Here is a 27,145-nt window from a genome sequence, read left to right as displayed (position 1 = left end):
GTTCCCCAGTGGCTCATTATTACTTGGAATATGATACTTGAGAGCTTGGACTTCAAAGTTTACATAGTGAAGGGTCCCAGAAGTCCAAAGCAGAATGATGAGATAATCAGATTTGTGATTCAGAAGGATTGCTATGGAGTCTTTGTGAAGGCTCATGGATCTGAATGTGTGCTCTAAAGAGCCCTAAGATTCCAGTGGAGTTCCTTCTCAACCACTGAGGGGTGCAAAACTGAGGTCAAGCAGGCAGTGCTGGGTTGTCCCTACATTGATTTCAACCAGAGTAGCGCTACTTTTTCTTTTTTAATATGCTGTAGTCTGTGTTAGAATTAATTTTTTGAAAACAACTTTTAAATTAAAGTTTTAAGAATTGCTTGATTTAGAAGTATGGAAATAGATTTAGAAGTTGCAAGTCCATTGAAATAACAATGATAATAATGATAATATCAATAATACAATAACAACTAACATTCGCTGAATCCTTACTATGTGCCAGCCACTGTTCTAAGTGCTTTTTGTGGTTTATTAATCCTCACAATTGCTCATGAGAAAGGTACTTTCATAATTTCCATTTAAGTGGTGGGGAAACTGATGAACAAAAAGGTTAAATAATGTGTCTAGTCACACAGATAGTAAGCAAGGATTCAAAGACCGTAATTCAGAAGGTTAAACAAGAAAGCCTGAAATAAGGGGACAAAATGGTGGACATGATGAGAATTCAAGAAAAACTCAAAGAGAAAATCATCAGAACTTTGTGACCAATGGAATGTAGAGGTTTGGGGGAGCAAGGGGGAGTGGAGGCTGATCTCAAGGCTTCTAGTTTGGACAAGATGCTGTAGCTTTAAGATAAGAATTACAGGAAGCAGGAAAGGGGACGTTATGTTTGATTTGTATACATGGAGAGTTGGAAGTGTCAGAAACATTCAGGTGGAGACATTTACTGGTAGATGCGTGGGTCTGCAACCCAGAGGAAGTGCACGTGGGACCAGCAGCTCTGGACGTCCTCTGGTTAGCAGATTGCTCAGATGCCACTTGCTACTCCCCTATACCCTACCTGCCTGGATGTCAACACACCAGACCAACTGCTCTCTGTATATTGGATTGTGTCTCTGCTTTTTCCTGGGCCATTTCTTTGCTTTTGATGCCTGTATGGCTGTCCCACCCCCAACCCCCCACCTCCCACCCCTCAGTTTTCAAATGAAAAACATTCTTTAAAAAGGCTTGTCTCAAATGCTTTCTTTTTCTATAAAGTCTTCCTTTTCCCCCACTCAGATATAATAACTTCTTTTTTTAATCCACACCACATCAAGATCACAAAATCATCTTGATCATTTCAGTTTCCCCAGCCTCAACCCACCCTCTACAGGAAAATGGAATATGTTCTGCCTTTTTATATCCTGCTTTAAAAATGTTTATAAAATTGGATTAAATCATTGTCTGGGGACACATTTTAAATCCCCAAACATCTTTTCTACTTTCTAAGGTCCTCAGCCTACCTGCCTCTTAGTGTCCGCTCCACTGCCCACTCCCATCTGCTGAGGGTGTGGTTTCCCTCAAGACTTCCAGCAGAATGGAATTCAATCTCCCTAGCTCACCTTTCCTTCTGCCCCTGAACATGTGTGCCTTCTCACTTTTAAGAGTTTTAAAGTTAAGTAGTACTAGAAAACACAGGATGTCAAGAACAGCAATGCACAGGAGTTATAACCTTCCAGAATCTTACATCACTCTTAAAGTCCTGGGCCCTTGTCTAGAGTTCTTAGCTGATTTGTAAACCAATTGGAGAGTCCTGACTTTCTGTCCTGTTTTTTCCAGAGAAGAGAGTTCCCTATTCTCACATCCTTACCAGCTTCTAAGGCTTAAAGAGGAGATCAGGGCTGAATAGTATTTGTCTCATCTCAAGGGGGCCCTTTTCATCTAGAGGCCTTTCTAACTAACTGGTACGATTTTGCTCCCACAGGAAGTTCTTTACTCATTTATATTTAATTAAAAGTTGACTATGTTTGTTCTTTGACTTTTCTCATACTACTTTTTTTTTTTTAAGACTGAACTAACCAAATAGATGATAATGATGATGGTAACATAAACTACCACCATTTTTGGAGTCCTTAATTCAGGCCAGGCTTTGTGCTTATTGTTTTATGTATATCAGTTTCAATCCATATAACAACCCATGAAGTAGGCATTACTTTCTCACCATTGATAGATGAGGAAACTTAGTCTCAGAGACCTGAAGCAACTTGGCTGAGAATCTTCCTTATTGACTGAGTTAAGATTGGAGCCCTGGTGTGTCCCTTGCAAAGCCTGTGCCCTTACCACCTATGTCTTCTCCCCATGCCCTCCATTTTTCTACCTTTTCTGAACTTGCCTATTGATGTCTTAAGGCCCACGTGTCACCTAATACTTGAGGCCAGCCCAAGTATAACAAAATGTTGACTTTTTTTTTTTTTTTTTTTAATCATCATTTTATTGAGATATATTCACATACCACGCAGTCATACAAAACAAATTGTACTTTCGATTGTTTACAGTACCATTACATAGTTGTACATTCATCACCTAAATCAATCCCTGACACCTTCATTAGCACACACACAAAAATAACAAGAATAATAATTAGAGTGAAAAAGAGCAATTGAAGTAAAAAAGAACACTAGGTACCTTTGTCTGTTTGTTTGCTTCCCCTATTTTTCTACTCATCCATCCATAAACTAGACAAAGTGGAGTTTGGTCCTTACGGCATTCCCAATCCCACTGTCACCCCTCATAAGCTACATTTTTATACAACTGTCTTCGAGATTCATGGGTTCTGGGTTGTAGTTTAATAGTTTCAGGTATCCACCACCAGCTACCCCAATTCTTTAGAACCTAAAAAAGGTTGTCTAAAGTGTGCGTAAGAGTGCCCACCAGAGTGATCTCTCGGCTCGTTTTGGAATCTCTCTGCCACTGAAGCTTATTTCATTTCCTTTCACATCCCCCTTTTGGTCAAGAAGATGTTCTCCATCCCACGATGCCGGGTCTACATTCCTCCCCGGGAGTCATATTCCACGTTGCCAGGGAGATTCACTTCCCTGGGTGTCTGATCTCACGTAGGGGGGAGGGCAGTGATTTCACCTTTCAAGTTGGCTTAGCCAGAGAGAGAGGGCCACATCTGAGCAACAAAGAGGCATTCAGGAGGAGACTCTTAGGCACAAATACAGGGAGGCCTAGCCTCTCCTTTGCAGCAACCGTCTTCCCAAGGGTAAAACTTATGGTAGAGGGCTCAACCCATCAAACCACCAGTCCCCTATGTCTGTGGTCATGTTAGCAACCATGGAGGTGGGGTACAAAATGTTGACTTTTGATTTTAAAAGTAACTTAACAGACAATTTTTATTCAGTTCAGTAACATTTAAAATAATAAAGTTAACTTTTGGACAGTTACAGTGAAAAACAATACCATAGTTTTTAGAAAAAATGTAATGCCTTTGAGTTATTTTTTAAATTTAGTTTATTTTCTAACTCAAGTTTTTTTTAAGTTTATAAAGCATTTTCCCTTTGATTTAAGAACTTCTGGTTTTCTTGTGAGTTCATGAATTTGTATTACACACATATTAACTGACCTAAGCTTCCTGGTTCCCCATCCAAATTTATCCTAACCTTGAAAGCTTCCTATTTTCTGAAACAACTGCTTTTTCTCCAAAAGCTCTTGGGTGAGAGTTACCTTGAACTTGTGCACACGGATGTGTGACTAAAGCTCCCTGAGTCCTACTGGACAGATTTTCATTCTTAGAACAATATGCTTTCACCCAAATGACTGTAATTGCTACGATTTAAAGCACCATAACCAACTTCAGTGGGGCGTGATGTAGGCTGTATGGAGGGAAGTATTGAGGAACAAGGACCATCAAGTAGGCACACTAGGCCTGCCTGCAATTCTGACCCTGGTTTAAGCTGTTTCTGCTTTTCTCAGAACTCTCTACTCCTTTTTTTCAAATCCACAGGCCTCCTTTTCTTAATTTGGTATGAGGAAGGGGGAGTGGGTTGAAAGGTAGGATGCTGGAGAATGGGGCAAAGATGTATGGGTCATTTGTAAGCCAGTTATCTAGGATCCAGGAGACCTTGTGTGAATATCCAGTTACTGTGGGTGATTGTATGAGCATGTAAGTTCTAATGTTATGTTGTATGTATTTTAGTTTATTGGTAATCACACATTCATTCATTCTTTCAGTATTTATTCAGTATCAGCTATGGCCAAGTGGTATGCTCTTTGTACTATTATCTCTACTTTCTCCATTAGCATATAGATTATTTTCTCTGTAGTACCATAGTGCCTGTAGATACTCAGCATATTTTGCTCAAAAGTTTTATTTTAAAGGAACATTTTAGAATCTTCAAATCACCTTCCATTTACTGATATTGTAGAAGTACGTATTTTTTCCTTTGGAATATCTGTTACAATACTTGCTACCAGTTAGCTAGGAAGAACTTTCTCTGAATTTTTCTGAGGAAAATTACAATGCTTGAAAATTTTAGGACATTTATATTTCCTCTAAAAGCTTTCAGTTTATTTAGTTTCTAATTTTGTGTACAGATTCTTGGGTACAGATGCATATTTGTGTACTGACACTGATAAAATTGGTTGTAGATTTTTGAACACGGGTGGGGTGGTGACCAGATTACATTCTTCACTGAAATAGCCCATAGATGTTTATTTTCTTCAAATAGGAAATGTATTAGATGCTGGCAGCTTCTCATTAATGTTTTTCAAAACTCGTCTATTTATGGAAGTATCCCTCAACTTCATCTAATAAAATTAATTTTTCAAAAGCAATGATGTAGGCACTTCTGAGAGAAACTATTACAGAGGCAGAATTTTATGTTCTCATTTTCCAATCACTGAAGTAGTGTTCAGTGAGGTTTCCTACGTGTTTCCAGCTCTTTGCCTTCTGGGCATAAGGTAAGGTTACATTTCTTGGCCCCCTTGTGGTTGGGTAGGATCATTGGCCCAGATCTATGCAATGGATCATGAATTGTTTCTTCTGTACTGGAGCTTGATATCCTGAGTCCGACTTTACAGACCCTCTGCCGTGAGAATGACAATATTCACTATGGTAGCTGACAGTATTGAACCTGGAGCCTGGAGTAAGAAGACATGGAACAAAATTCCTGACCTATCTGCAGTGACCTCATTTTATTATTCTTTACAAAGAACTACTTTTTTGCTTTGTTGATTTTTCTTTATTGCTTATCTCTTTTCTTTGTGTTTAATTTCTGTTCATTATTTCTTTCCTTCAGGTTACTTTGGATTTAGTTTCTCTGTTTTCTAGCCTCTTAAGGTAGGATCTCAGATCATTGATTTTTAAACCTTCCTTCTCTTCTAACATAAGCGTACAAAGCTACAGATTTCTAAGGACTGCTTTCAAGTTCACAAATTTTGATATGTTGTGTTTTTACATTTCATGTTTTTATATTGCATTTCATTCACTTTGAAATATTCAGTAATTTTCCTTGTATCTTCTTTGACCTATAAGTTATTTAGAAGTGTGTTGCTTAACTTTCAAGTATGTGGGCTTTTCTAGATATCTTTTTGTTATTGATTTCTAATATAATTCCTTTGTGGTCAGTAAACATACTCTGTATGATCTCAGTCCTTTCAGTCAATTTGAGAGTTGTTTTATAGCTCAGGATATGTTCTATTTCAGTGAATGTTCCATGTGCACTTGAAAAGAATGTGTGTTGTGCATTTGTTTGTGACCTAAATGTTAATTAGACGATGGTGGTTGATAGTATTGCTGAAATCTCTTGTATTCTTACTGATTTTCTATACAGTTATTGTCCTATCAGTTGGTGAGAGGGGTTTTTAAATCTCTATGATATTGGATTTATCTTCTCTTTTCTTTTAGTTCTGTCAGTTTTAGCTTGATGTATTTTAAAGCTCTGTTGTTAGGTCCATAGATATTTAGGATTGTTATATCTTTTGATCATTGTGAAGCAGTATTCTTTGTCTTTGGTAATACTCATTCTCTTTAAGTCTACTTTGTCTGATTTTGAAATAGCCATATCAGCTTTCTTATGCTTACTGTTTGCATTGTGTATCTTTTACCATCCTTTAACCTTCTGCCTTTCTAGCCTTTATATTTTAAAACACATCTTAACACAAACTTGTTTTTTCTTTTAATCCAGTCTGCCATCTTTACCTTTTAATTGCGTACTTAGACCATTTACATTCAATGTAATTATTGCTACAGTTAGATTTATATCTCATCTGGTATTTGTTTTCCTTTTGTTACCTCTGTTACTTGTTCCATTGTTTTTCCTTTTCTTTTTCTTTTAGGTTGAATATTTTTTAGAACACCATTTGTCTCTTTAGCTACACCATTTAGAATTATTATTCCAGAGGTTGTTTCAGGACAGTAGTTCTCAAACATTACTGCACATCAGTATCACCTAAAAGGGTCATATAAAACATAGGTTTCTAGGTCCCACACTTAGAATTACAGTTAGTAGACTTGGAGTAAGGCCTGTGAATCTAAATTCCCATTAGGTTATGAAATGATGATGATGATGCTGGTCCCGGAGCCATACTTTGAAACCATTACCCTAGGGATTACAATAGGTACTCTTATCATAGCCTACTCTGAATTAATATTAAACTATTCCAAGAATTAAGAAGTTACAGTAATAGAATGTCATCTATATGCCCTCCTTACCTTTGCGATATGTTGTCAAATATTTTACTTGTACATAGCTTATAAATCCAGTAATACATTTCTGTTATTTTTGCTTTAAATAGTCATTTAACGTTAAAGGATTTAAGAAAAGAAAGAAAGTTTTCTGTTAAATTTTCTCATGTATTTATCATTTCCAGTTCTCTCCTTTCTTTTCTGTATATCCAGATTCCCATCTGGTATCATTTCCCTTCAGCCTGAATAACTTAAAAAAAAAAAATTCTTGTAATATTATTCTGCTAGCAACAAATTCTCTTGGCTTTTGTTTTTCCAAAAATGCCTTCATTTCTCTTTCATTTTGAAAACCATTTTCACTGGTTATATAATTCAAGGTTGACAGTCTTTAAAAATGTTATCTGTTGACTTCTGGCCTCCTTTGTTTTCATAAGAAATCAACTATTCCTCTTACCTTTGTTCCCCTTTATGTAATGCATTTTTTTCTTTGTAACAATTTTCTCTCTTTAGTTTTGCTTTTCAGCAGTTTAACTATGGTGTACCTTGGTATTTCGCTTTCTATTTATCTTTTGGAGGGGTTTCCTGAGCTTTCTAGATTTGTGGACTTAATTAAATCAAATTTTGAGATATATACACACATATTTTTTTGGACTGTTCTCTTTCTTCTTTTCTTCTGGGACTCCAACTACGTATATGTTAAACTTCATGATGCTGTCCTACAGGCCAGTGATGCTTTGTTCATTTTTTTTTTCCTCTTTCTGCTTCAGTTTGGATGATTTCTATTTTACATTTCTTCTTCACTGACCCTTTCTTGTTTAGTGTCCAATATATTGTTAATTCATATATGTACATATATAGATACACACACACATATATATTTAGATACTGTATTTTTTAGTTCTTATATTTTCTTTTAGTTTTGTTTGTATGTTTGTTTCATTTTTACAGCTTCAAAATCTTTCCTGGTATATTCCCCATTTCTTTACCCCTTTTATCCATCTCTTCTTGTAGATTCTAATATATTATCAAGTTTTAAATCCTTATCTCCTAATTCATACATCTGGGTCATTTGTGGAACTATTCTCTGTCTAACATTTCTCTTGACCCTAGTTTACATTTTTGTGTTTATATATATTTTTAGTAATTATTATTGGATTCTGGACATTCTGGAGATTGGATTTTGTTATATTTCTCTGAAGAGTATTGATTGTTGTTCTGGTAGTCAATTAAATTACTGAGATATCACCTGGAACTTATAGAGCCTTCCCTTCCACATTTTTTAAGGTTTTTCCTTTAGTCATAGAGGAAATTCCTTAATCCTAAGCCATGTGCTTTCTAGATTCCTCCCAAAGCGTGAACATTCTGGGATTTCGATGGAAAGCCTGAAGTATATATTGAGTCCATCTAACTTACTGGGATTCAAACTCTAAACTGTCTCCTTTTGTTATGTAGCAGATGTAATATCTGCTAAGCTCCTTCAGCCTTAAATTGTTCTATCTTGGATCTTCGGAGTCTCATGCTGAATTCAGGAGCCAGCCAAATATTTGAGGAGTTAATATGTAGATTTTGCTCTCCCCATACGTCCCCCCTTGACTCCCTCCTAGAATTCCTCCCAGGATTTCCTTCTCCAGTTTCTAGCTCTTCTGGCAGTGCCAAAGTATGTTCTCTGGCTTCTCCAGCCAATAAGTCTTTTTGCTTGATCTTTAGCCACCCTGCACTGCAAAGCTAAAAGACCCTCAGAGAAAAAGCCATTCAAACATGAATCTTGCCTAGGGTTATTATCTTTTTTCAAGAGTTAGTTTTCTTTCAGTTTCTACCTGCTTTCAGTCACTTCCCAGTAACTTCAAGTCTTTTTATTTTCCTTTTGGTGGACTATTTATAATTGTTCTCTGTTGGAGGTTTGTATGACTCAAGCCATTACCAGAACTCTCCATAATAGACATGTAACTTGAATGAAAAATAAATGTTTGTTATCTTTACCATCAAAATTTTTATTTATCCACAGGATTATTCTTGTAGCTATATAGTCTAACTAATATATAGCTGCTAACTTGCACAGAGGCCCTCTCTGAGAACTTTCAAGTAGACTGTTCATAGGGTCTCCTACTTTCATTCTAACTACCTAGTACATCACCTTCAGATCTGTGTTTCTAAAACACAGCTCTGGATGTGAAATTATGTAAGCAAGAATCTTTAATGACATCCCATTGTTGGCTAAGTAAAATCTGAGTTCTTTAGCTTGTCATTCAAGGCCTCCAACTGTCTGGTCCCCGGCATTTTGGTTATCAGCCCTATGTTAGCATCACAGTAGAAAATCATTTATCCCAAAATGTCTGGGATGTGACTTATTTTGGATTAGATATCTCAGCACCAAAAAGAGGGCAGTGTTTCAAAGGACATAATTAAAAGTCTTCTTAAGTCCTACTTCAGTCATTGTTGTTTTGTTTGTTTTTTAATATGGATTAAGGAACAGAACATATATTACATATTTGTGTAGGTATAGTTCAAATCTTTACAGTAATATTTACACAACTAAAAATAGAAGTAACAAAGAATTGTCTGAAAACTATTATGACATCCCTGCATCAGTCCCTTAGGACCCTCCCATCCTGCCTGTGGAAGGTGAGCTGGTGGCTGCTATAACACTGGTTGATAGAGACCAGTTGCACCATTCCAAATGGAAAAGAAGGAAATCACTAACTATGGCCTCATTCCTCCTGGGCCTTTCCTGTTATGTGACTGAGTTGTTAAAACTGATGGGTGAATTCTTGCTAAAATGTTAACAGCTTGAATAGTTGCTGGGTTTTAACATAGGACTGCTTAAGGAAAGATGACTTAGGCAAAAAAAAAAAAGGACTCTAATAGTGAAAGTTGATTACTACTTACTCAATTTGTCAAAAAAAAAGCAAGCAAGCAAGAAAGAAATGTAGCCCCTCTTTTCTACCAAAGTAACACTTCCCTCTTGTGTTTCTGTCTGGTTTTTTGAACCCACCAATCTCATGGTCATCAACTACTACATAGCCTAAAAGAAATTCTGGCGAGTAAAACATCTTCTAAGTTATAGGGATTTGATTTTTTCACTCATTTGCAGTATAAATTCAGGATTTCTACTGGAAATATTCCCCCAGGAGGGAAGCATATTAGGTAAAATGAGGATGTATTTGAGAACATTTTTTAACTTTTTAAGCCCTGTTTTTTCACTATTCCACATAACTTAGGAATTCTCACCCAAGGGAGCATGATGGTTCCAGGCTGAAGGGAACACTTTAGAGCCTGTTCACTTTCCTACTCCTTTTGTCTGCGTTTATGATGTCCCTTGACTCAGCCCTTAGATTCAACTCTTCTCTTTCCAGTCTATGCTCACTGTCTACATGATCTCATCTAGTCTTGTGGCTTAAAATAACATCTCCAGCCCAGACTTCTGCCAACCTGATACCTCCAGTTAGATGCCTATAAGGCATCCCAAACTTTAACAAGTCCAAAACTGAGCTGGGGTAGTTCTGTGTAAGCCACATGCTCCTTAGTCTTCCCCATCTGAGTTAAAGGCAGTTCCATTTTCCTAGTTACTCAGCCCTAGAATCTTGATGCCTCCTTAACTCCCCCTTTTCTCTCATATCCCACATGTGGTTTCTCAGAGAATTCTGGCAGCTGTACCTTCAAAATGCATCCAAAATGTGACTACTTATCACCACCCCCACTGCTACCAAACTGATGCAACCCCCCATCATTTCTTTGCTAGATTATAGAAGTAACCTCTAATCCCTGAACTCCCAGCTTCTGTCCTTGGTCCACCATGGTCAGTTTTCAACACAGCAGCCAGAGTAATCCTGTAAACGTAAATCAGATCAAATCACGCCTCTGCTCAGGGCCCTCTGGTCTCATGGATTCCTGTCTCACTCAGAGTAAAAGACAAAGTCGTGAACATGACCTACAAGGGCCTGTTGGCTCTTTATCCTCATCTCCTCTTACTCTCTACTCATCCTCTGCTGGTTCACACTGGAGCCCTTGCTGTTCCTAGAACATGCCAGGCAACTCCCACCTCTGCCCCCATCTCACTTGCTTTACTCTCCCAGGTATCTAAACAGCTCCTTCATTTCCTTTGAACTTTTATTTAAAAATCAGCTCTCCAGTGAGACCTCCCTTATTCCTCCTATCTAAAATAACCCCTTCCCCCACCTCCACCATGTTGTATGCTCCTTCCCTATTTCTTTTTTCTCCCTAGCACTTACTACTTCCAACAGTCTATACCGTTTACCTAATTAACCTTGTCTGCTGTCTGTTTTCACCACTGAAATGAAAGTTCACGAGAGCAGGGACTTCCGTCTGTCTTGTACATTACCGTATTCCCAGTGCTTCTAATAGTGCCTGGTACCTTGTGGGTGTTCTGTAAATATTTTTAAAATAAATAAATAATAGAGGTAACTTAGAATTTTACATTTAGTCCGTAGATACCACTTTCTAAGCATATGCTGTGCCCACATTTGAATTTTTTTATTTTGAGTTTGTTCTACTGAATGAAATAGTAAAACATTTCTAGTTTTATAATTTGAAAGTCATCCCAGTGAAATTGCATGTGTAGATGGTGGGCAGACATAGCAGCTTAAACTGTTGTAATGTTTGAATGAAATTTGTGCTATCTCCTGAAAGGGCTCATGTAGTTACCAAAAAATTCAAACAATGGGGGAATGCGGCTCTGCTTATATGAGAACCTATTTGGAAATAAAAATATGGTTAGTCTTTATCATATGGAATCTAAAGTCTCGATTGCGCTTTAAGCTAATCATCACATTGACGATACTATGCATAAATCTTGCTTCCCTTCTGCCTTTTTTGAAAAAGAGATTTCAAGGGCAAAAAAAAGAAGTTTCATATTCTGATTATACATATTAGTACTTTATATTGGTATAGTAGTATTTTTTATTATTTTCTATTTAAAATTTTTTTTAACTGGAGAAGTTGTGGGTTTACAGAAAAATCATGCATAAAATATAGGGTTCCAGTATACCACTCTATTATTAGCACCTTGCATTAGTGTGTTACATTTGTTACAGTTGATGAAAGGACATTTTTATAATTGTACTATTAGCTATAATCCATGATTTAACTTACACTGTTAGTATTGTGCAACGCCTTGGATTTTTTTTTAATTTTTATTCTAGTAACATAGAAGTTTCTTCTTTTAACCACATTTAAATATATAGTTTACTAATTTTAATTACATTCACAATGTTGTACTATCATCACCTCATCCATTACCAAAAATTTACTCTAATACCAAATCAAAACTACACATTTTGAGCCTTAACTGATAGTCTCTATTCCTTACCTCCCTTTCCCTGGTAACCTGTATTCTAGATTCTGACTCTATGAGTTTGCTCATTCTAATTTATGAGATCATATGATATTTGTTCATTTATGTTTGACTATCAGTTCATTAGTTGTTAGGACACATGGGTTGCTTCCATCTTTAGGCAATTGTGAATAATGCTGCTACAAATATTGGTGTGCAAATATCTACTCAAGTCCCTGCTTTCAATTCTTTGGTGTATATATATTAAGTGGGATTGCTGAGTCAGATAGTAATTCTATACTTAATTTTCTGAGGAACTGCCAAACTGTCTTCTCCAGTGGCTGCACCATTTCACATTCCCATCAGCAGTGACTGAGTGTTCCTGTTTCTATACATCCTCTCCAACACTTGTAATTTTCTGGTTTTTAAAATAGTAACCATTCTAGTGGGTATGAAATGGTATCTTATTGAGGTTGGTTTGCATTTCTTTAATGGCTAATGATGTTGAGCATGTTTTCATGTGCTTATTGGCCACTTAATCTTCTTTGGAGAAATATCCATTCACGTCTTTTGCCCATTTTTTAAATGAGTTGTTTACCTTTTTGTTGTTGAGTTAAAGATTTCTTTATATATCCTAGATATTAAACCCTTATCAGATGTGTGGTTTCCAAATATTTTTGCCAATTGTGTAGGTTATCATTTACATTCATGATAAAGTCCTTTGATGCACTGAAGTTTTTCATTTTGATGAGGTCCCATTTGTCTATGTTTTCTTTCGTTACTTGGGCTTTGGATGTAAAGGCTAGGAAACCATTGCCTAACACAAGATTCTGAAGATGATTCCGTGGGTTTTCTTCTAAGAGTTTTATAATTCTGGCTCTTATATTTAGGTCATTGATCCATTTAGAATTGATTTTTGGAAATGGTGTGAGGTAGGGGTTCACCTTCATTCTTTTGCAAATAGAGATCCAGTTTTCCCAACACCATTTGTTAAAGAGACTGTTCTTTCCAAATTGAATAGTTTTTCCCACTTGTCAAAAATCAGATGATCATTAATGTGCAGTTTGGTTTCTAAACTCTCATTTCAGTTGCACCAGTCTGTATGCCTGCTCTTGTGCTAGTTTGATGCTGTTTTGGTTACTATGACTTTATAATAAGTTTTAGAATTGGGAAGTATGGTTCTCGAACTTTGTTCTTTTTCAAGATGGCTTTGGCTATTCTGGGCTCTTCCATATATATTTGATGATTCACTTTTCCATTTCTGCAAGGATGGTTGTTGCAATTTTGATTGGGACTGCATTGAATCTGTAAATTGCTTTGGAGAGAATTGACATCTTAAAGATATTTAGTCTTACAATCCATGAATACTGAATATCCTTCTGTTCTAGTTTGCTAATGCTGAGGAATGCAAAACACCAGAGAAGGATTGGCTTTTATAAAAAGGGGGTTTATTTGGCTACACAGTAAGTCTTAAGGCCATAAAGTGTCCAAGGTAACACATCGGTAATCGGGTACCTTCACTGGAGGATGGCCAATGGCGTCCGGAAAACCTCTGTTAGCTGGGAAGGCACGTGGCTGGCATCTGCTCCAAAGTTCTGGTTTCAAAATGGCTTTCTCCCAGGATGTTCCTCTCTAGCAAGCTTGCTCCTCTCCAAAACGTCACTCACAGCTACACTGAGTTCCTTCTCTTTGAGTCAGCTCATTTATATAGCTCCACTGATCAAGGCCCACCCTGAATGGGTGGGGCCATGGCTCCATGGGAATATCTCATCAGAGTCATCACCCACAGCTGGGTGGGGCACATTCCAAGCAAATCTAATCAGCACCAAAACATCTGTCCCACAAGACTACATCAAAGATAATGGCATTTGGGGGACACAATACATTCAAACTGGCACATTCCACCCCCTGGACCCCAAAATGACATTATCTTTCCAAATACAAAATACATTCATTCCATCACAATATCACAAAAACTTAAATCATTTCAGTAACAAAAGTTAAGTACAAGATCCTATCAAAATCAATTACAGGCATGGTGGGTCCTAAGGCATAATTCTCCTTTAGCTTTGGATCTGTGGACTTAGAACAAGTTATATGCTTCCAATATACAAAGGAGGGACATTCATAGGATAAACATTCCCATTGCCATAAGGAGAAAGAGTAAGGAAAACAGGGTTAACAGGACCAAAACAGTTCCTAAAAACCGCAGGTTTTTGTTTACTGATTGAATCTCAAGTAATTGGTTTGTTGAGATATTCTATTTCCTCTTGAAGCATTATGGGTAGTTTCTGTGTTCTAAGAATTTGTCCATATCATCTAGATTATCTAATTTGTTCATGTGCTATTGTTCATAGTATCCTCTGATCGTCATTTTTATGTCATTGGGTTTGGTAGTAATGGCCCCTTTTCATTTCTGATTTTCATTGTTTTTTTCCTGTCTCTTTTTTTGTCAGTCTAGTTAAAGATTTGTCAATTTTATTTATCTTTTCAAAGAACTGACTTTTGGTTCTGTTGATTCTCTCTGTTGTTTTTTATTTTTTATTTCCTTTTTCATTTCAGTTATTATGGTCTTCAATTCCAGTAGTTCTGTTTGGTTCCTTTTTAAAATCTCTCTTCCTTTATTGAGATTCTTAGATTGTTCATTCATTGTTTTCCTGATATTCTTTAGTTCTTTCTCTGTATTCTCCTTCATCACCTTGAGCGTATTGAAGATCAGTTTTTAAAAGTCTTTGTTATATGAACAGTTTGGTCTTTTTTGTTGCTGTTTTCTGGATTTTTATCTTCTTCCTTTGGATGGGCCATCATTTCCTGTTTCTTTGGCTCATAATTTTTTGTTGCACACTGTACATTTTAATATTTTAAATTGTTTAGGATTTATTTCCTGAGATGTCTCTTTCTTGAGTTTGTAACCCGCTGGTGATATAACAGGGATTTTATTGAGTATCAGGAGCCAACAAAAGCACGTGAATCTAAGCACTGCTTGTCTTGTCTCAAGCTCCCTTTGCCTTGAGGCCCTGGAGAGCAAGTTCTGGTCAGTGGGCATGCTGGAGAGGAGTTTCCTAAGTCATTCTTTCCCAGGAGGAACGTGGCCAGGGTTCCACTAAGGGAGCACTGGCAGGCTTCAGACTTCCCTGGGGAGTGGATGAGGGAGGGTCCAGGAGTGGTGCCAGGAGCTTCTTGCACAGTTCCCCAAAGCTGTGCTTTCTTGACACATTCCCACCCAGCCAATTCACGTCCTTTAACTGTACTTACAGCTCTGAGAAATCATACTGTCTTTAACTATCCTCCGCCCCTTGTCAGAGCTGGGCCCCTGCAATCTGAAGTAGCTAAGCAAAAGCGGTGATCATTGACCTGCTCCCTGTCCCAGATCTCGGACAAGTAGACTTTTATGTCCCTCTCTAGTACCAGGAAGCCACCCCAAGACAAAACCTCACTGCTGCCTGCCTCAAGAGTGGGGCTGAGCACCAGTAATCATCATGTAGAGAGAACGATTTGCTGGTATTTGCCATAATTTACCAGCCTCTTCCTCTCACTCTTTTCTGGGTGCTGTACCATGTTCTACTGGACTCCAGACTTTCAAAATAGTGGATTCAGACTCTTCTGCCTGTTTATAATTTTTATGGTGATTGCTGGAGCTTTCTCCTCTACCATTTTCCCGTAATTCCTTTTCTCTGTAATAGTCTTTATTTTAACAGTTTTTTTTTTTTAATTTTGATCAGGGCAACACAACTATTTATGTGCTGGAAGAAATGATTGCATCATTGATAAAATTAGACGAAAGAATTGTCCTGCCTGCAGACTTCAGAAATGTCTTCAAGCTGGAATGAATTTAGGAGGTAAGTTTTGCATTTTTTGTTTAATAAAATTTTTGACATGTAATAAAGCACTGCTAGGATCTTTGTACTCAGAAACGTGAGATTAAACTAACACGGAGCAATGGTTTTAAAGATGAAATAAGTTCTATTTTCATACTAAAACATTCTGGGAAAAAAAACGTTTCTCAGCTGGAATTATAAAGAGGAATATTATATGGCTTTGGTCCTAGTGAAATTTTTCAAGCCAGAGTTTTCTAAGGTTTCAGGAACCTCAGTACCTAATCAAAACAGAAACAAAACTGAGTAATCTTTTATATAAAGCTGTAGCTAACCCTTTTTATTTAGAAACAAGACCTACATATGATAACATTAACCAGTTAGGAATATATCCCTAACTCTAAGAGTAAATGTGGAAACAAAAAAAAAAAAGAATAAAGGAGGACCTATATGGGAAAAAAAAAACTTTAAAATGTTACAGAGGCTCACCAAAAGAGGAGGGGAAAAGACTTGAACCAAGTACAAAGGTATACAACTTCCATGGATGGGAAGATTCAACATCCTGAAGGTATCCATTTTCCTTAAGTTAATTTATAAATGTAACATACTCCTAATAATACCAGTTGATTCTAAGTTCCTAAAAAAACAGTTAGGAAAATTCTGAAAAATATAAACAGAGTGGGGAACTTACTCCACCAAATAAATAGTCATTATGCAGCTACAACACTCTAGAAAATCAAGAAATAGATCCAAATAATATGAGAGTTTTGTGTATGATAAAACTGGCATTTCAGATCAGTGGGGAAAGGATAGACTATTCTATAAATACTATTGTGACAACTGGGCATTTAGCTTGGATTCAAGAAAGTTGAATCCCAACTCTTACTATACACCAGATTAAATTCTGGTATTTCAGAAGTTTAAATTAAAAAAAAAAAAGAAAAGAAAACATGGATTTTAAAAATATTTTCTGAGTGTAAAAGAGCTCTCTAGGTAAGAAATAAAACGCAGATGACATGTAAGAATAGAGAAAATCAACACTTTTTACAAATCAAATACTACTGCAATGACATATGATAAATAAGAAACTGGGGGGAAATATTTGCAACTTATAGGCAAAGGGTTTATTTCCATCATAGATAAGGATCTCCTCTAAATCCGTAAGAAAAAGGAACCAACTCATTATAAAAATGGGTAATGGGTAAAGGATATGAACAGAAGATTCACAGAGAAAGAAATACAATTGGTTCTTGAAACACATGGAAAGATTCTCAATCTAATCACAATTAGACAAATGCAGATTAAACATATACTTGGCAAAGATAAAATATTTTTGACGTTTTGTTTGATGAGAGTGTAGAAAGAAAGCCAAACTCAATGGTGATCTCATGCATTGAAGGTAGAGGGCAATTTAGCTATTTCAATAAAACACTAAAAGGCACATACCCATTAACTCAGCAATTCCACTTCCAGGAATTTATCCTAAGCATATTGTTGCAATGTTTGAAATAAGATATTAATTGTAGCATTGTGAAATATCAGAAATACATTGAATGTTCTGTTCAAGATTGATTAAATAAATTATAGAATACCCCAGACATTAATAAGAAAAAAGAGAGCTCCCTCTATATTGATATGAACTGATCTCTAAGAATTGTTCAGTTAAAAAACCAGGTTGACAGATGGTATGTTTTATATGTATGCTGTACATTATATTATATTAAACATTTCAGGAGAGACACACAAAAAAAAACTAGTAAAGGTGTTTGTCTATATAGAAAGAATTGGGTAGTTGGGAGACAAGATTGGGAAGGAGTGCCATTTGCCTTTGAATTTTGTATTGTATTGAATACATGTATTGTGTATCCATATTACCTATGTAAAAGAAATAAAGTGATTTGAAAAATAAATGAAATGAGACTTCATCCGTCTTTGCTTGATGAACTGGCCGGCTAGTCAGGACAAGGGAATAGACATGGCTGCCTGCAGAGCAGAGGGACTCTTAGAAATCAAGAGAAGGTGAGCCACGGCCAGCTGAGACATGCTAATGTGAGAGCAGGTCCTAAATGGCTTAACCAACAGCTCACGAGATGCCTGTAGCAGGCCCTGGACCCAGACTGCCTGGTGGAAACCCCTGTTCTGTCACTTACTGGCCTTGTAACCTTAGAAGTTACCACTTCCCTGTGCCCTTCTTTCTTTTTCTGCCACTTGCAAAGCTGATTAGCACACCTACCTGACAGACAATGGGGAAGATTAAATGAGTATGTACAGCGAAAAGAAAGTGATTACTCAGATACCTCTTGGTGAGTGATGGTGGTGTGGTGGTGGTGGTGGTTTGCAGTTTACATAGGACTTTCACACCTCATCTCATTTCATCTTATCAGCAACCCTCCGACTCCTCAGGACAGACAGTATTACCCCATGTTTTGATGATGCTGAGTCTCTGTTGCACAGAGAAATTAAGAGACTTGCATAAAGATGCCACAAGCAGTGAAAAAAAGAATCAAGCTAGACCTTGGATCTTTGGATGCTGGGTCTGCTGGTGTTTCCAGAATGGTACACTGCTCCCTTGTTCTAAAATTCAAAGCTCAGATGTGGCATAAAATATCACCTTTGGAACATGTGAGTGAGGTTCAGGAGAGATTATTAATAATTTAAAACCTAAGTGGCACATTGACATAGTCATTATTTGTAATGTGAACTTTAAATCCATTTTTTTTTAAGTTTACCATCTGAATTTATAAAACAAAACAGTAGGAAGATACGTTTTAAAGGATCTACATATAATTTGTGTATTGCTCTACCAATGCTATGTGATATATATTTACATATAATATGTATACTATTTGCTATAAATATGTATATAATATGTATGGTATTATTATAATATGTAACATATTGCTATTATTGGCTCCTATAAAATAACAAAAGAGCCACCCTACTATTTCCTACTGCAAAGCGTTGTTTTAAGGAATAACTGAGTTAATACATAAAGCATTTAGAACAGGGTTTCTCAACTATTGACATTTTGTACCAGATAATTCTTGTGGGGACTATTCTGTGCATTGTAGGATGTTCAGCAGCATCTCTGGTCTCTACTCACCAGATTCCAGTAACACACACACCACAACTCTGCAAGATGTGACAACCAAGTATGTCTCCAGACATTGTAAAATACTATTTTTTACACCCCCATTGAAAAAATTACACCCCCATTGAAAGCCACTGGTTTAGTAATAATAGTTACTAATAGTAAACACTGTTTAAATGTTAGATGTGATTTTCCACTAGACTATGCATCCATCAAGGAAGAATATTTTGTGTGTTCTTTTCACTGCTTTGTCCCCTGTTCCTTGAACACTTCCTGACACAAAGTAGGTATTCAGCAACTACTTGTTGAATAAATGAATGTATGGCCAGCATTTTTGAGGGCTTGCTGTGTTCTAAGCACTCTGCTAAGCCCTTTTTTTTGTATCATCCTATTTAAGCCTATGCCCATTTTAGAAATGAGTTAACAGAAGCATAGAATGTTCAAAGAACCTAAGGGGATTGGCAGAACCAGAACTCAAATCTGTGTTCCTGCCACCAAAGCCGATGCCTAGCATCACTCTGCTGTATGGTATACATATGCTATTCATTGATTGGTGTTTTTAAAATAGCCCAGGTTAAGCTGTGGCACACAAGGTTTTTACTTCTCTCTAAAATTATCCATGAGACTTGGCACAGTGCATAATACAAAATTCATAATTTGCTGTTGGTTTCTGTATATGCAGGATAAGTTTTTATAGTTTTTGGTAAAAAATTTACTAGAGAGAAAGCTTACTTTGAATCTTGAGGTCATTGGGTGAAAAATGGGCAGGGTGGAATTAATATTTATAAAAGTAATTTTTCTTTAAATTCAAGTTACAGGTTAACAGTGCTGGCTCATTAACTAAATAATTAATTTTTACTAATTATCCAGTTGTAGCAAGGCGCATTATAAATTTTTCTTTTATAGTTTCTTTTCAAGCTTCACTTTTAGTTTCAGTTGGGGCAAAAAAAAATTTTAGCGATTTTATTATGTTTAAAAATAACTATAATGTGAAGTTTAACCTTTTAATAAGAAGCAAGCTTTATAAATTAGGAAATGTGAATTAAATTAAAGCCTTTTTATACACATTCCAATCTTGCCTCTGTTGTCCTAGCAAAGCAGACTGTCCAGTCTCTTCTTAACCACCCATCTTACCCACTAACTCTCTTGGGAGATAAGGCAGATGGCAATTTAATACACTATTTGGAAGACCTTTTCTGTAGTGAATAATCCTACTCTGGGAACTAAATTAGCCATTCCCTTCTAAAGACTCCAGGAATCCAAAATAATTTAGAATAATTATTTTCCTATCAGTTGGTTAGTATACAGTCCTACCCAAGTTCCCCAAACTAATCTTAACTTTGGAAAGTGGTAGGGAGGGAGAGAGGGAGAGAGAAAAAGTAAAGCTATAAAATGTGTTTTTTACCTGTTCTTTAGACCCACTGACTCTCTCCTGCCACAAGTACTATTCCTTTCCTTTAAAATTCTACTGAGCTTTCAGCTGCATGCAAAGGAAAATACAGCAGAAGATGTAAGGTTATCAACAGAGAAATTAGAAGGAAAATAGCAACATTTCTGACCCTAAACTGGGCCTACCACTCTTACTATAGCCCTTTCTACTAGATCTAAAAAAGTCATCATTCTTATAATGAAGTTACTGCTTTGTATAGCCTTCTCCAAAGAAAATAAGCACTTTACTTTTATATGCTGGTGATCTGAAGAGGATGTTCGGTACATGTCTTTTAGAGTGTCTCCTAAAATATATAATATATCACTAAAGCTCACACACCTTCAGACCAAGAATTAATCCTGCAGAGTGTGGTTCTAGCTGAATGCACTCTGACCAGAGAATATAGAGAGGTCTCAGAGGTTTTTCTCTTCCAGTCCTACCATTCCTCAGATGAGGAGCAATCAAATCTAAGATCAAGTCATAACAGAAACCTGAAAATCCAAGGTACGGATGCTAATTCAGTCCTCCTTTCCTCTTTTCCAAACTGCCCCTCTTATTTCATTTTTCAGTCCACTTTCATATTCTTTTAATTAAGACTTTCAAATATTAAAGTTTTGCTTCTAGTAGCTTTAAAAATGTAGACTGCACAAGCCAAAGAACATTCCTAATTCTGGTTCCAGTTTACTTCCAACACATATCTGCAGCTTTCTATAATTCCAGGTCCCACTTTGACTTGGTCTGAATAGGAGTCTTAAAAGGTGTCCTATATTAAGGCCACCTTTCCCTCTTGAAATAGGACTGTGTGACGTGAAAGGAGAGAAGCTTCCCGGACACGGGAAGCAGTAGCAATAGACACCACAGTTGGTTTTTGGAGATCAGAGAGGAGACTAAGTGAAAAAGGAAGGAAAACATTACACTAATGCTGGGAATCATTCCAAGAAACAGATACTCTTGTTTATGACTGATAAGAATGGAAAAGAGTTTGGCAGCATGTATCTTGAGGTACATTGCTTATATTCATTGACTAGGTAATTCTGGTTCTGGAAATATATACAAGGGAAACAATCCAAAATATTGAAATCACTAAATTTGCAAACATGTGCATCACAATATAATAGCAAAAAGTATTTTTAACTAAGGGTCTAAAGCTAGGAAAATATTTAAATTAGATTTCATCCACATAATGCAGTATTAATCAGCCAATAAAATTATGGTCGTGAAATTCCATGACAACATAGAATACTTTCTGAAAAATGACTAATATTGAAAAATTTGTATGCAAAACTATTTAGTTAACTTATTCTGTGATTACACATATACATGAAAGATTTACATAGGTCAAAAGAGTCATGGTTGTATTAGTGAAGTAAGAGAATGGATAATGTTTTCTTCTCTCTTTTCCAATTTATTAATGATATGAACATGCTTTATAATAAAATTTAAAGAAAATAGAGTTAATAATTTTGAACTAAACAGAAGGGCAACATAAGACTAACAGTGCTATTGAGCAAGAGAGGTAAAGAATTAGACATACAGATGGGCAGAGGAGAAACCCTGAATAGGAAGGAAGGAAAAAGAAAAAAGATGAGATGTAGGTAGCCTCCTATAAAATATTTTAAAAACTGAAATGGACCAAAAACCAAGGAGCTAGAGACCAAAGAATGATTGAATCACAACTGACACAGTAAACCCAGAGAATGATCGTTTAACTTGAGGAAAATTGGCTTTACCTGCCAGCAACTTGCTGCGACTAGCTGGCATGGTCAGCTGCAAAACTTCAAACGCAGTGTAGGTCTGGTGAGAGAAATTACAGGATCAGTGCCAGTGAGAGAATAGGTTTAATATCTGAAATCTAATCAGAAAAAAAGTTTTTATATTTTTAAAGGTCTCCTGCGGCAGAATATGCAGTAGTCTGTAGAAGTTCGGAAAGCCCAAGTGTTCAGAGTTTTATGAAGAGAGATGGTTCTTTTTTCTGTCTTTCTTTCCATTCCTTTTTGTGCACAATAAGAATCTCAGTGGAACTTTTGAGCAAAAAAAATGGGGGGGGGGCTCATTTTTTAAATGAATTAAAGTATGTTTTTTATTGTTAGAACATATATAGAAAATATATAATTTGCCATTTTAACCATTTTTTAAGCGTAGCAAGTGGCATTAATTACATTTACTTTACAATGTTGTCATCTGTTACTACCATCTATAGCCAAAACATTTTCATCACTCCAGAAATGGTTAAGAAACCAGAAACCCTTAAGCAGCGACTACCCAGCATCCCCTCCCTCTGGCCCCTGGCTGCCTCTAATCTTCTTTCTGTCTCTATGAGTTTCCTTATTCTAGATGCTTCCTATGAGTAGATTCATAGGAAGGATAATAGTTGTCCCTTTGTGACTGGTTTATTTCACTCAGCATAATGTTTTCAATGTTTACCCATGCTGTCGCATGTTCCTTTTTACAGGAACTTCATTCCTTTTTACAGCTGAATTTTGAAATATTTACAGCTGAATAATGGAAGTATGTTTTTGAATTTTCACATGTATGTTAAACTGTATTAATTTCCATAATAATATAACTGTTAAATTAAACTGATCTTTTATTAGAGAAGCTGCAGGTTTACAGGAAAATCATACATAAAATACGGGGTTCTCATGTACCAACCTATTATTAACACCTTGCAATTAGTGTGGTATATTTGCTACGACTAATGGTTGCACATTTTTATAACAACTGGTATTTTAACCTGCAAAATTTGGTGGAAGAAAATTCAGGATTGTTCCCAAAGCAGATAGAATTTTAAAAATATATTATTTATTTCTTCAATTTGAAGACATTCTTTTTCTTTCATATTTTAAATATTGTGATTATTATTTGCAATCAATACATATATTTAATTTTTGTTGATTTCCCTCAAAACTCTAATTAAATAGCTGTCTTATTTTATGATTGATGACATATTAGAATACAAGAAATACAGTCATTGAATGCAAAGTTTTATCCCTCCTCAGAAATATATACATTACATGCCCATACTCATTGCTTGGTGAGCTTACCAAGGTAGGCTGCTTTTCATGGGAACTTTTGAAAATAAAACCCAAGGATGTTGGAAAAATTTTGCTTGGGTCTGCAGATGCTCTTTGTTGCTTCCATTTCTCCTTTGTTTTAACTTTTTCATTTGTACTCTGTCCTGATAAATATCATCCCAGCCTCAGTTACAGGGCTCAAGAGCTTAGCATTTCATACCCTTTGGGTCTAGGACATCTTGTCATTTGGCCTTGGTGATCTCAAGAGACTTAGAGTCAAAGCCATCCTTCCTCTTAGATACACAGTTCTCTTCTGGCTGGTATTCCAAAAAGCTTTCTAGTTCCACACACTCACCAGTATTTTCTATAATACAAAATTGTTTTCTAGCTCTCTGGTAGATGGTGTTTGCAGTAATTATTATTTGCTCATGGCACTTCTCATTGTTATTTTTTAAAATATTATTAATGACCAGTTGTTACATTATTTCAGGTTATACTCATTCAGGTTTCAGATGTTGGAGTTTTATTATAATTATATCATCAATTTCATGAACAGTTAGTCCTTATGGATGCCATGTAGGACATCCAAGCTTTCAATTTCTAAGACTTTCTCTTTAAGTTTTCTTTTATTTTTACCTGCTTTCTTTGTGTTTCCACCCAGACAAAACTCTCCTCCCTTTCTTGTTTCTTTTGCTTTCTCGAGACTTTGACTACACATGCTTCTACTTGCTACTTACTCTCTGTATGTTTCTTAGCCTCATTGTCATCCTACTGTTTTATGTTTCTCCCTGGGTGTCCTGCGTTCAAACTTCCCGAGAAAGGGTCCGGTCAGATAGGTTGGTCACGATGCAGAATGGAACTGTTGGGTCAAGTCTTCCAACAAGGACCTCTCAGAGTAGAGACAAACTGCTGTGTTTGTCTCAGCTGCTCTCACCTTACCCAGGCTGGTGTGGCCAGGTTATGGGGCCCAGAGGAACAAAGCTTGATGACCCATGACAGGAAACATTTTGAACTCATTTTTCAGAAAGAAGCTATGAGTATTGCAATCAGGTTGCAGTGGATTTATCTATAGTATAAATGCATAACAGTGAGTCAGCTGCAATGTCAGTTAATTGTGGAGCATATCTTAAATCATAGCAATTTTTCCAACATCCTGATTTTTATTTACATATTATAAGTTATCCATACCTTTAATCGCCCCCCCCCCAAATGTCAATTTTTAGCTAGGAGATTAATACAGCAAAATAATAGCACTTCGTGCATTTGAAATGGAACTTCTGAAGGTTTTATTTTGGAGTTCAGGATTTTTTAATATGGCTACTTAGACATCACAAGTACCAAAACAAAAAAGCATTAAACAAAGCAAATCTTAAGGTTTTTTTTTTTTTTAATCACCAATTAATGTGTAAGGTGGGCATTCTCTTATAGAACCTCTTTCTGTACCTGCACTGTTGTTGTCTGTCCCTAAATGCCAGCACTGATCAGACCCTGAGATTGGGGATGAGCTCTGGAGATCAGCAATGAGTAGGGTAAGAGTGATATGGAGATATTAGGAGAGCAAGGGCCATCCCCTTATAGTCCAGTGTCATAAGTTTTCTACACTCGTTATCAAGGGGCCATCAGTCATTCAAGGCAAAGTGTCTGCCCATTCTCTGAGAATTCGTGTGTATTGTCTGTCTCAGACCCTGATTTCTCAAACTTATAATCATTAAATTTATTTGCTTTCAATTCGTCTGTCCACTGAGAAATATAACAATCTTTTTTTTTCTTTTGAAAATCTGGTGACTAATGTTCTGCTTCTTATAGGCTTTCTGAATAAATATTGTGATTGTGAAGAAGAGAAGAGGAAGGTATTTATGTTACAAATCAATCCCTCTAGTTCTCACTTGATATTAGGGTTCACAAGATGTATTATAGGAAGTGGCACATGTGACTGTGGGGACGGGCAAGTCCAATTCTGTAGGGCAGGCCTCAAGCTGGGAACTCTGGTGAAGGTTTTGGATGAATTCCCCAGGAGAAGCTGGCTGGCTTAAGGAGAGATGGAAATTCTTCCTTCTGACTGCTGAAATCATCAGTTCTTCCTTTAAAGCCTTCAACTGGCTTCTCTCATTGTTGAAAGCAATCAACTTACTGATGATTTAAATCCATGAAATATCCTCATAGTAACCATCTGGCCAGTGCTTGCTTAACCAAATAGCTGTACACCATACTCGAGCCAAGTTGATATGAGAACTTAACCATCACACACCTCTAAAATGTAGGGAAACCCATCCAATAATTTTCTAATAGTCCTTCAGTCTTCTGTGGTATAAAATTGTGTGATATTTAATATCATTAGTATCTTTTAAGGTGATGATTTTCTCAGACACATAACATACCTTTATAGGTTAGCCCAATCTTAACAGATTTTTGAAGTATTTTTATTGATTTGTCAAGTTGCAAAATGCGTACTCATTGCTGTGCTTATAAAAGGAGAGTGAAAGTTCTCTGTAACAAAGTGGGAGAATAACTATGGAGTAAGAGTCAAGATTTGTATTGGGCACTTTATTTGCTGATTTAAAAATAATGATTTACATTTTGACAGAGAGGTTCTTAAAAGCTGAACTAGCAGAGCTAATAAAAATGGTTTCATCAGAATGTGCTGCTTCATTATTTTGAAAAGATCTGTCGACAATAGTATAAAGGCAGTTGCTGATTTAGGTCATGAAAATAGGAAACTCCAAAATGTAATTGTTCTGTGTTCCCCCTTCATTATTTTGTACAATATTTACTTCAAGAGCATAATAGTGTAAAATATTTTAAGCAGTGATGAAAATAGGTACTTTATTACTATATAATTATTTTATATTAACCTTAACCTAATGTGTATAGGAGGGGATCATAGTATTTAAAAGAACATTTTCAGTGAATCCATCCATTGATTCGTTCAACAAATGTCTGTTGCGTGCCACTGGTATGCCAGTGTTCCGCTCCGCAGTGAGTGTAACAGTGAGAAGGCAGGCTCTAGCCTTGCTTTCAAGGAGCTAATCTTTAGGAATGAAGAAATTTGTTATAGGTCACAGGTAAGCATTGAAATTTAGTAACAAGGTAACTTGAAAGCACTCATAGTAGTAACAAGGGCCCAGATCCCAAGTTCTCTCCCTTTGTGTTAGAGTAACTGTCAGCAACTTGCTGACTTTTATCTCTGGCATCTCTGGATAGCTCCATATGACTCTGTCTCTTGGTATTTTGGTTGTGTTCATCCAGTTTTTTCCTTTGTGCACTCATTCTGTCAGATGACCCTGTGGCATCTGCCGGTGCTTGGGTAGGAGTAGCTCTGCATCAGGAAACCCTGCAGAAGGCACTCAACCCACAGTTCCTTCCTAACTGCAGATCAACTCAGTTCCAATTTCAGCATCTATCACTAGACAAAAGTTCTTCACTTGATATGCTCCCTGATTTCAGATTATGGAAATAAAACCTTTGCTTTTTTACCAAAAAAAAAACTTGAATCTAGCTTTATCATAAAGATTCCTGGCCTTTTTATGTCAAGATTTTTTATGTCATTTCTCTCATCTGAGGATGACTGAGGCAGCTCTGGATGATCTTGGCATGTTCATCTCTCTTACAGCAGAGACTAGAAGTGTCTAAGAAGTAAAGACTGGGACCAGGTACCCACTTTCCAGAAGCTGGCTTCTGTCATCTCCCTTCAGATCTTGATCCTTCTTAACACATCACTTTTTCCCCAGAAACTCTTTGGAACTCATCTTCAGCAACCACCAGAGAAACCGAGACAAATTTTTATGAACAATTGAAATATTTTAAATTTCTTTATGATTTCTTTCCTCACAAACTTCTCTTAATCAGTC

At 36.5% G+C, this 27,145-nt stretch overlaps 1 protein-coding gene across 4 annotated transcripts in view; it reads left to right on the top strand.

Annotated features, from left to right (window-relative positions):
* The window catches only part of NR3C2 (nuclear receptor subfamily 3 group C member 2), a 437,426-nt gene that overhangs the window by 291,639 nt on the left and 118,642 nt on the right, over positions 1–27,145 (top strand). For all 4 annotated transcript variants that reach the window (XM_037830778.1, XM_037830780.1, XM_037830779.1 and 1 more), the window contains exon 4: positions 15,671–15,787. In XM_037830778.1, coding sequence (XP_037686706.1) covers positions 15,671–15,787 — 117 coding nt within the window. The remainder of the gene's footprint in view (positions 1–15,670; positions 15,788–27,145) is intronic.

This window comes from Choloepus didactylus, chromosome 3 (genome assembly GCF_015220235.1).
Source record: "Choloepus didactylus isolate mChoDid1 chromosome 3, mChoDid1.pri, whole genome shotgun sequence".
Classification (NCBI taxonomy): domain Eukaryota; kingdom Metazoa; phylum Chordata; class Mammalia; order Pilosa; family Megalonychidae; genus Choloepus; species Choloepus didactylus.
Note: the sequence above shows the minus strand (reverse complement) of the source record. Positions and strands in the feature narration are given on the sequence as shown.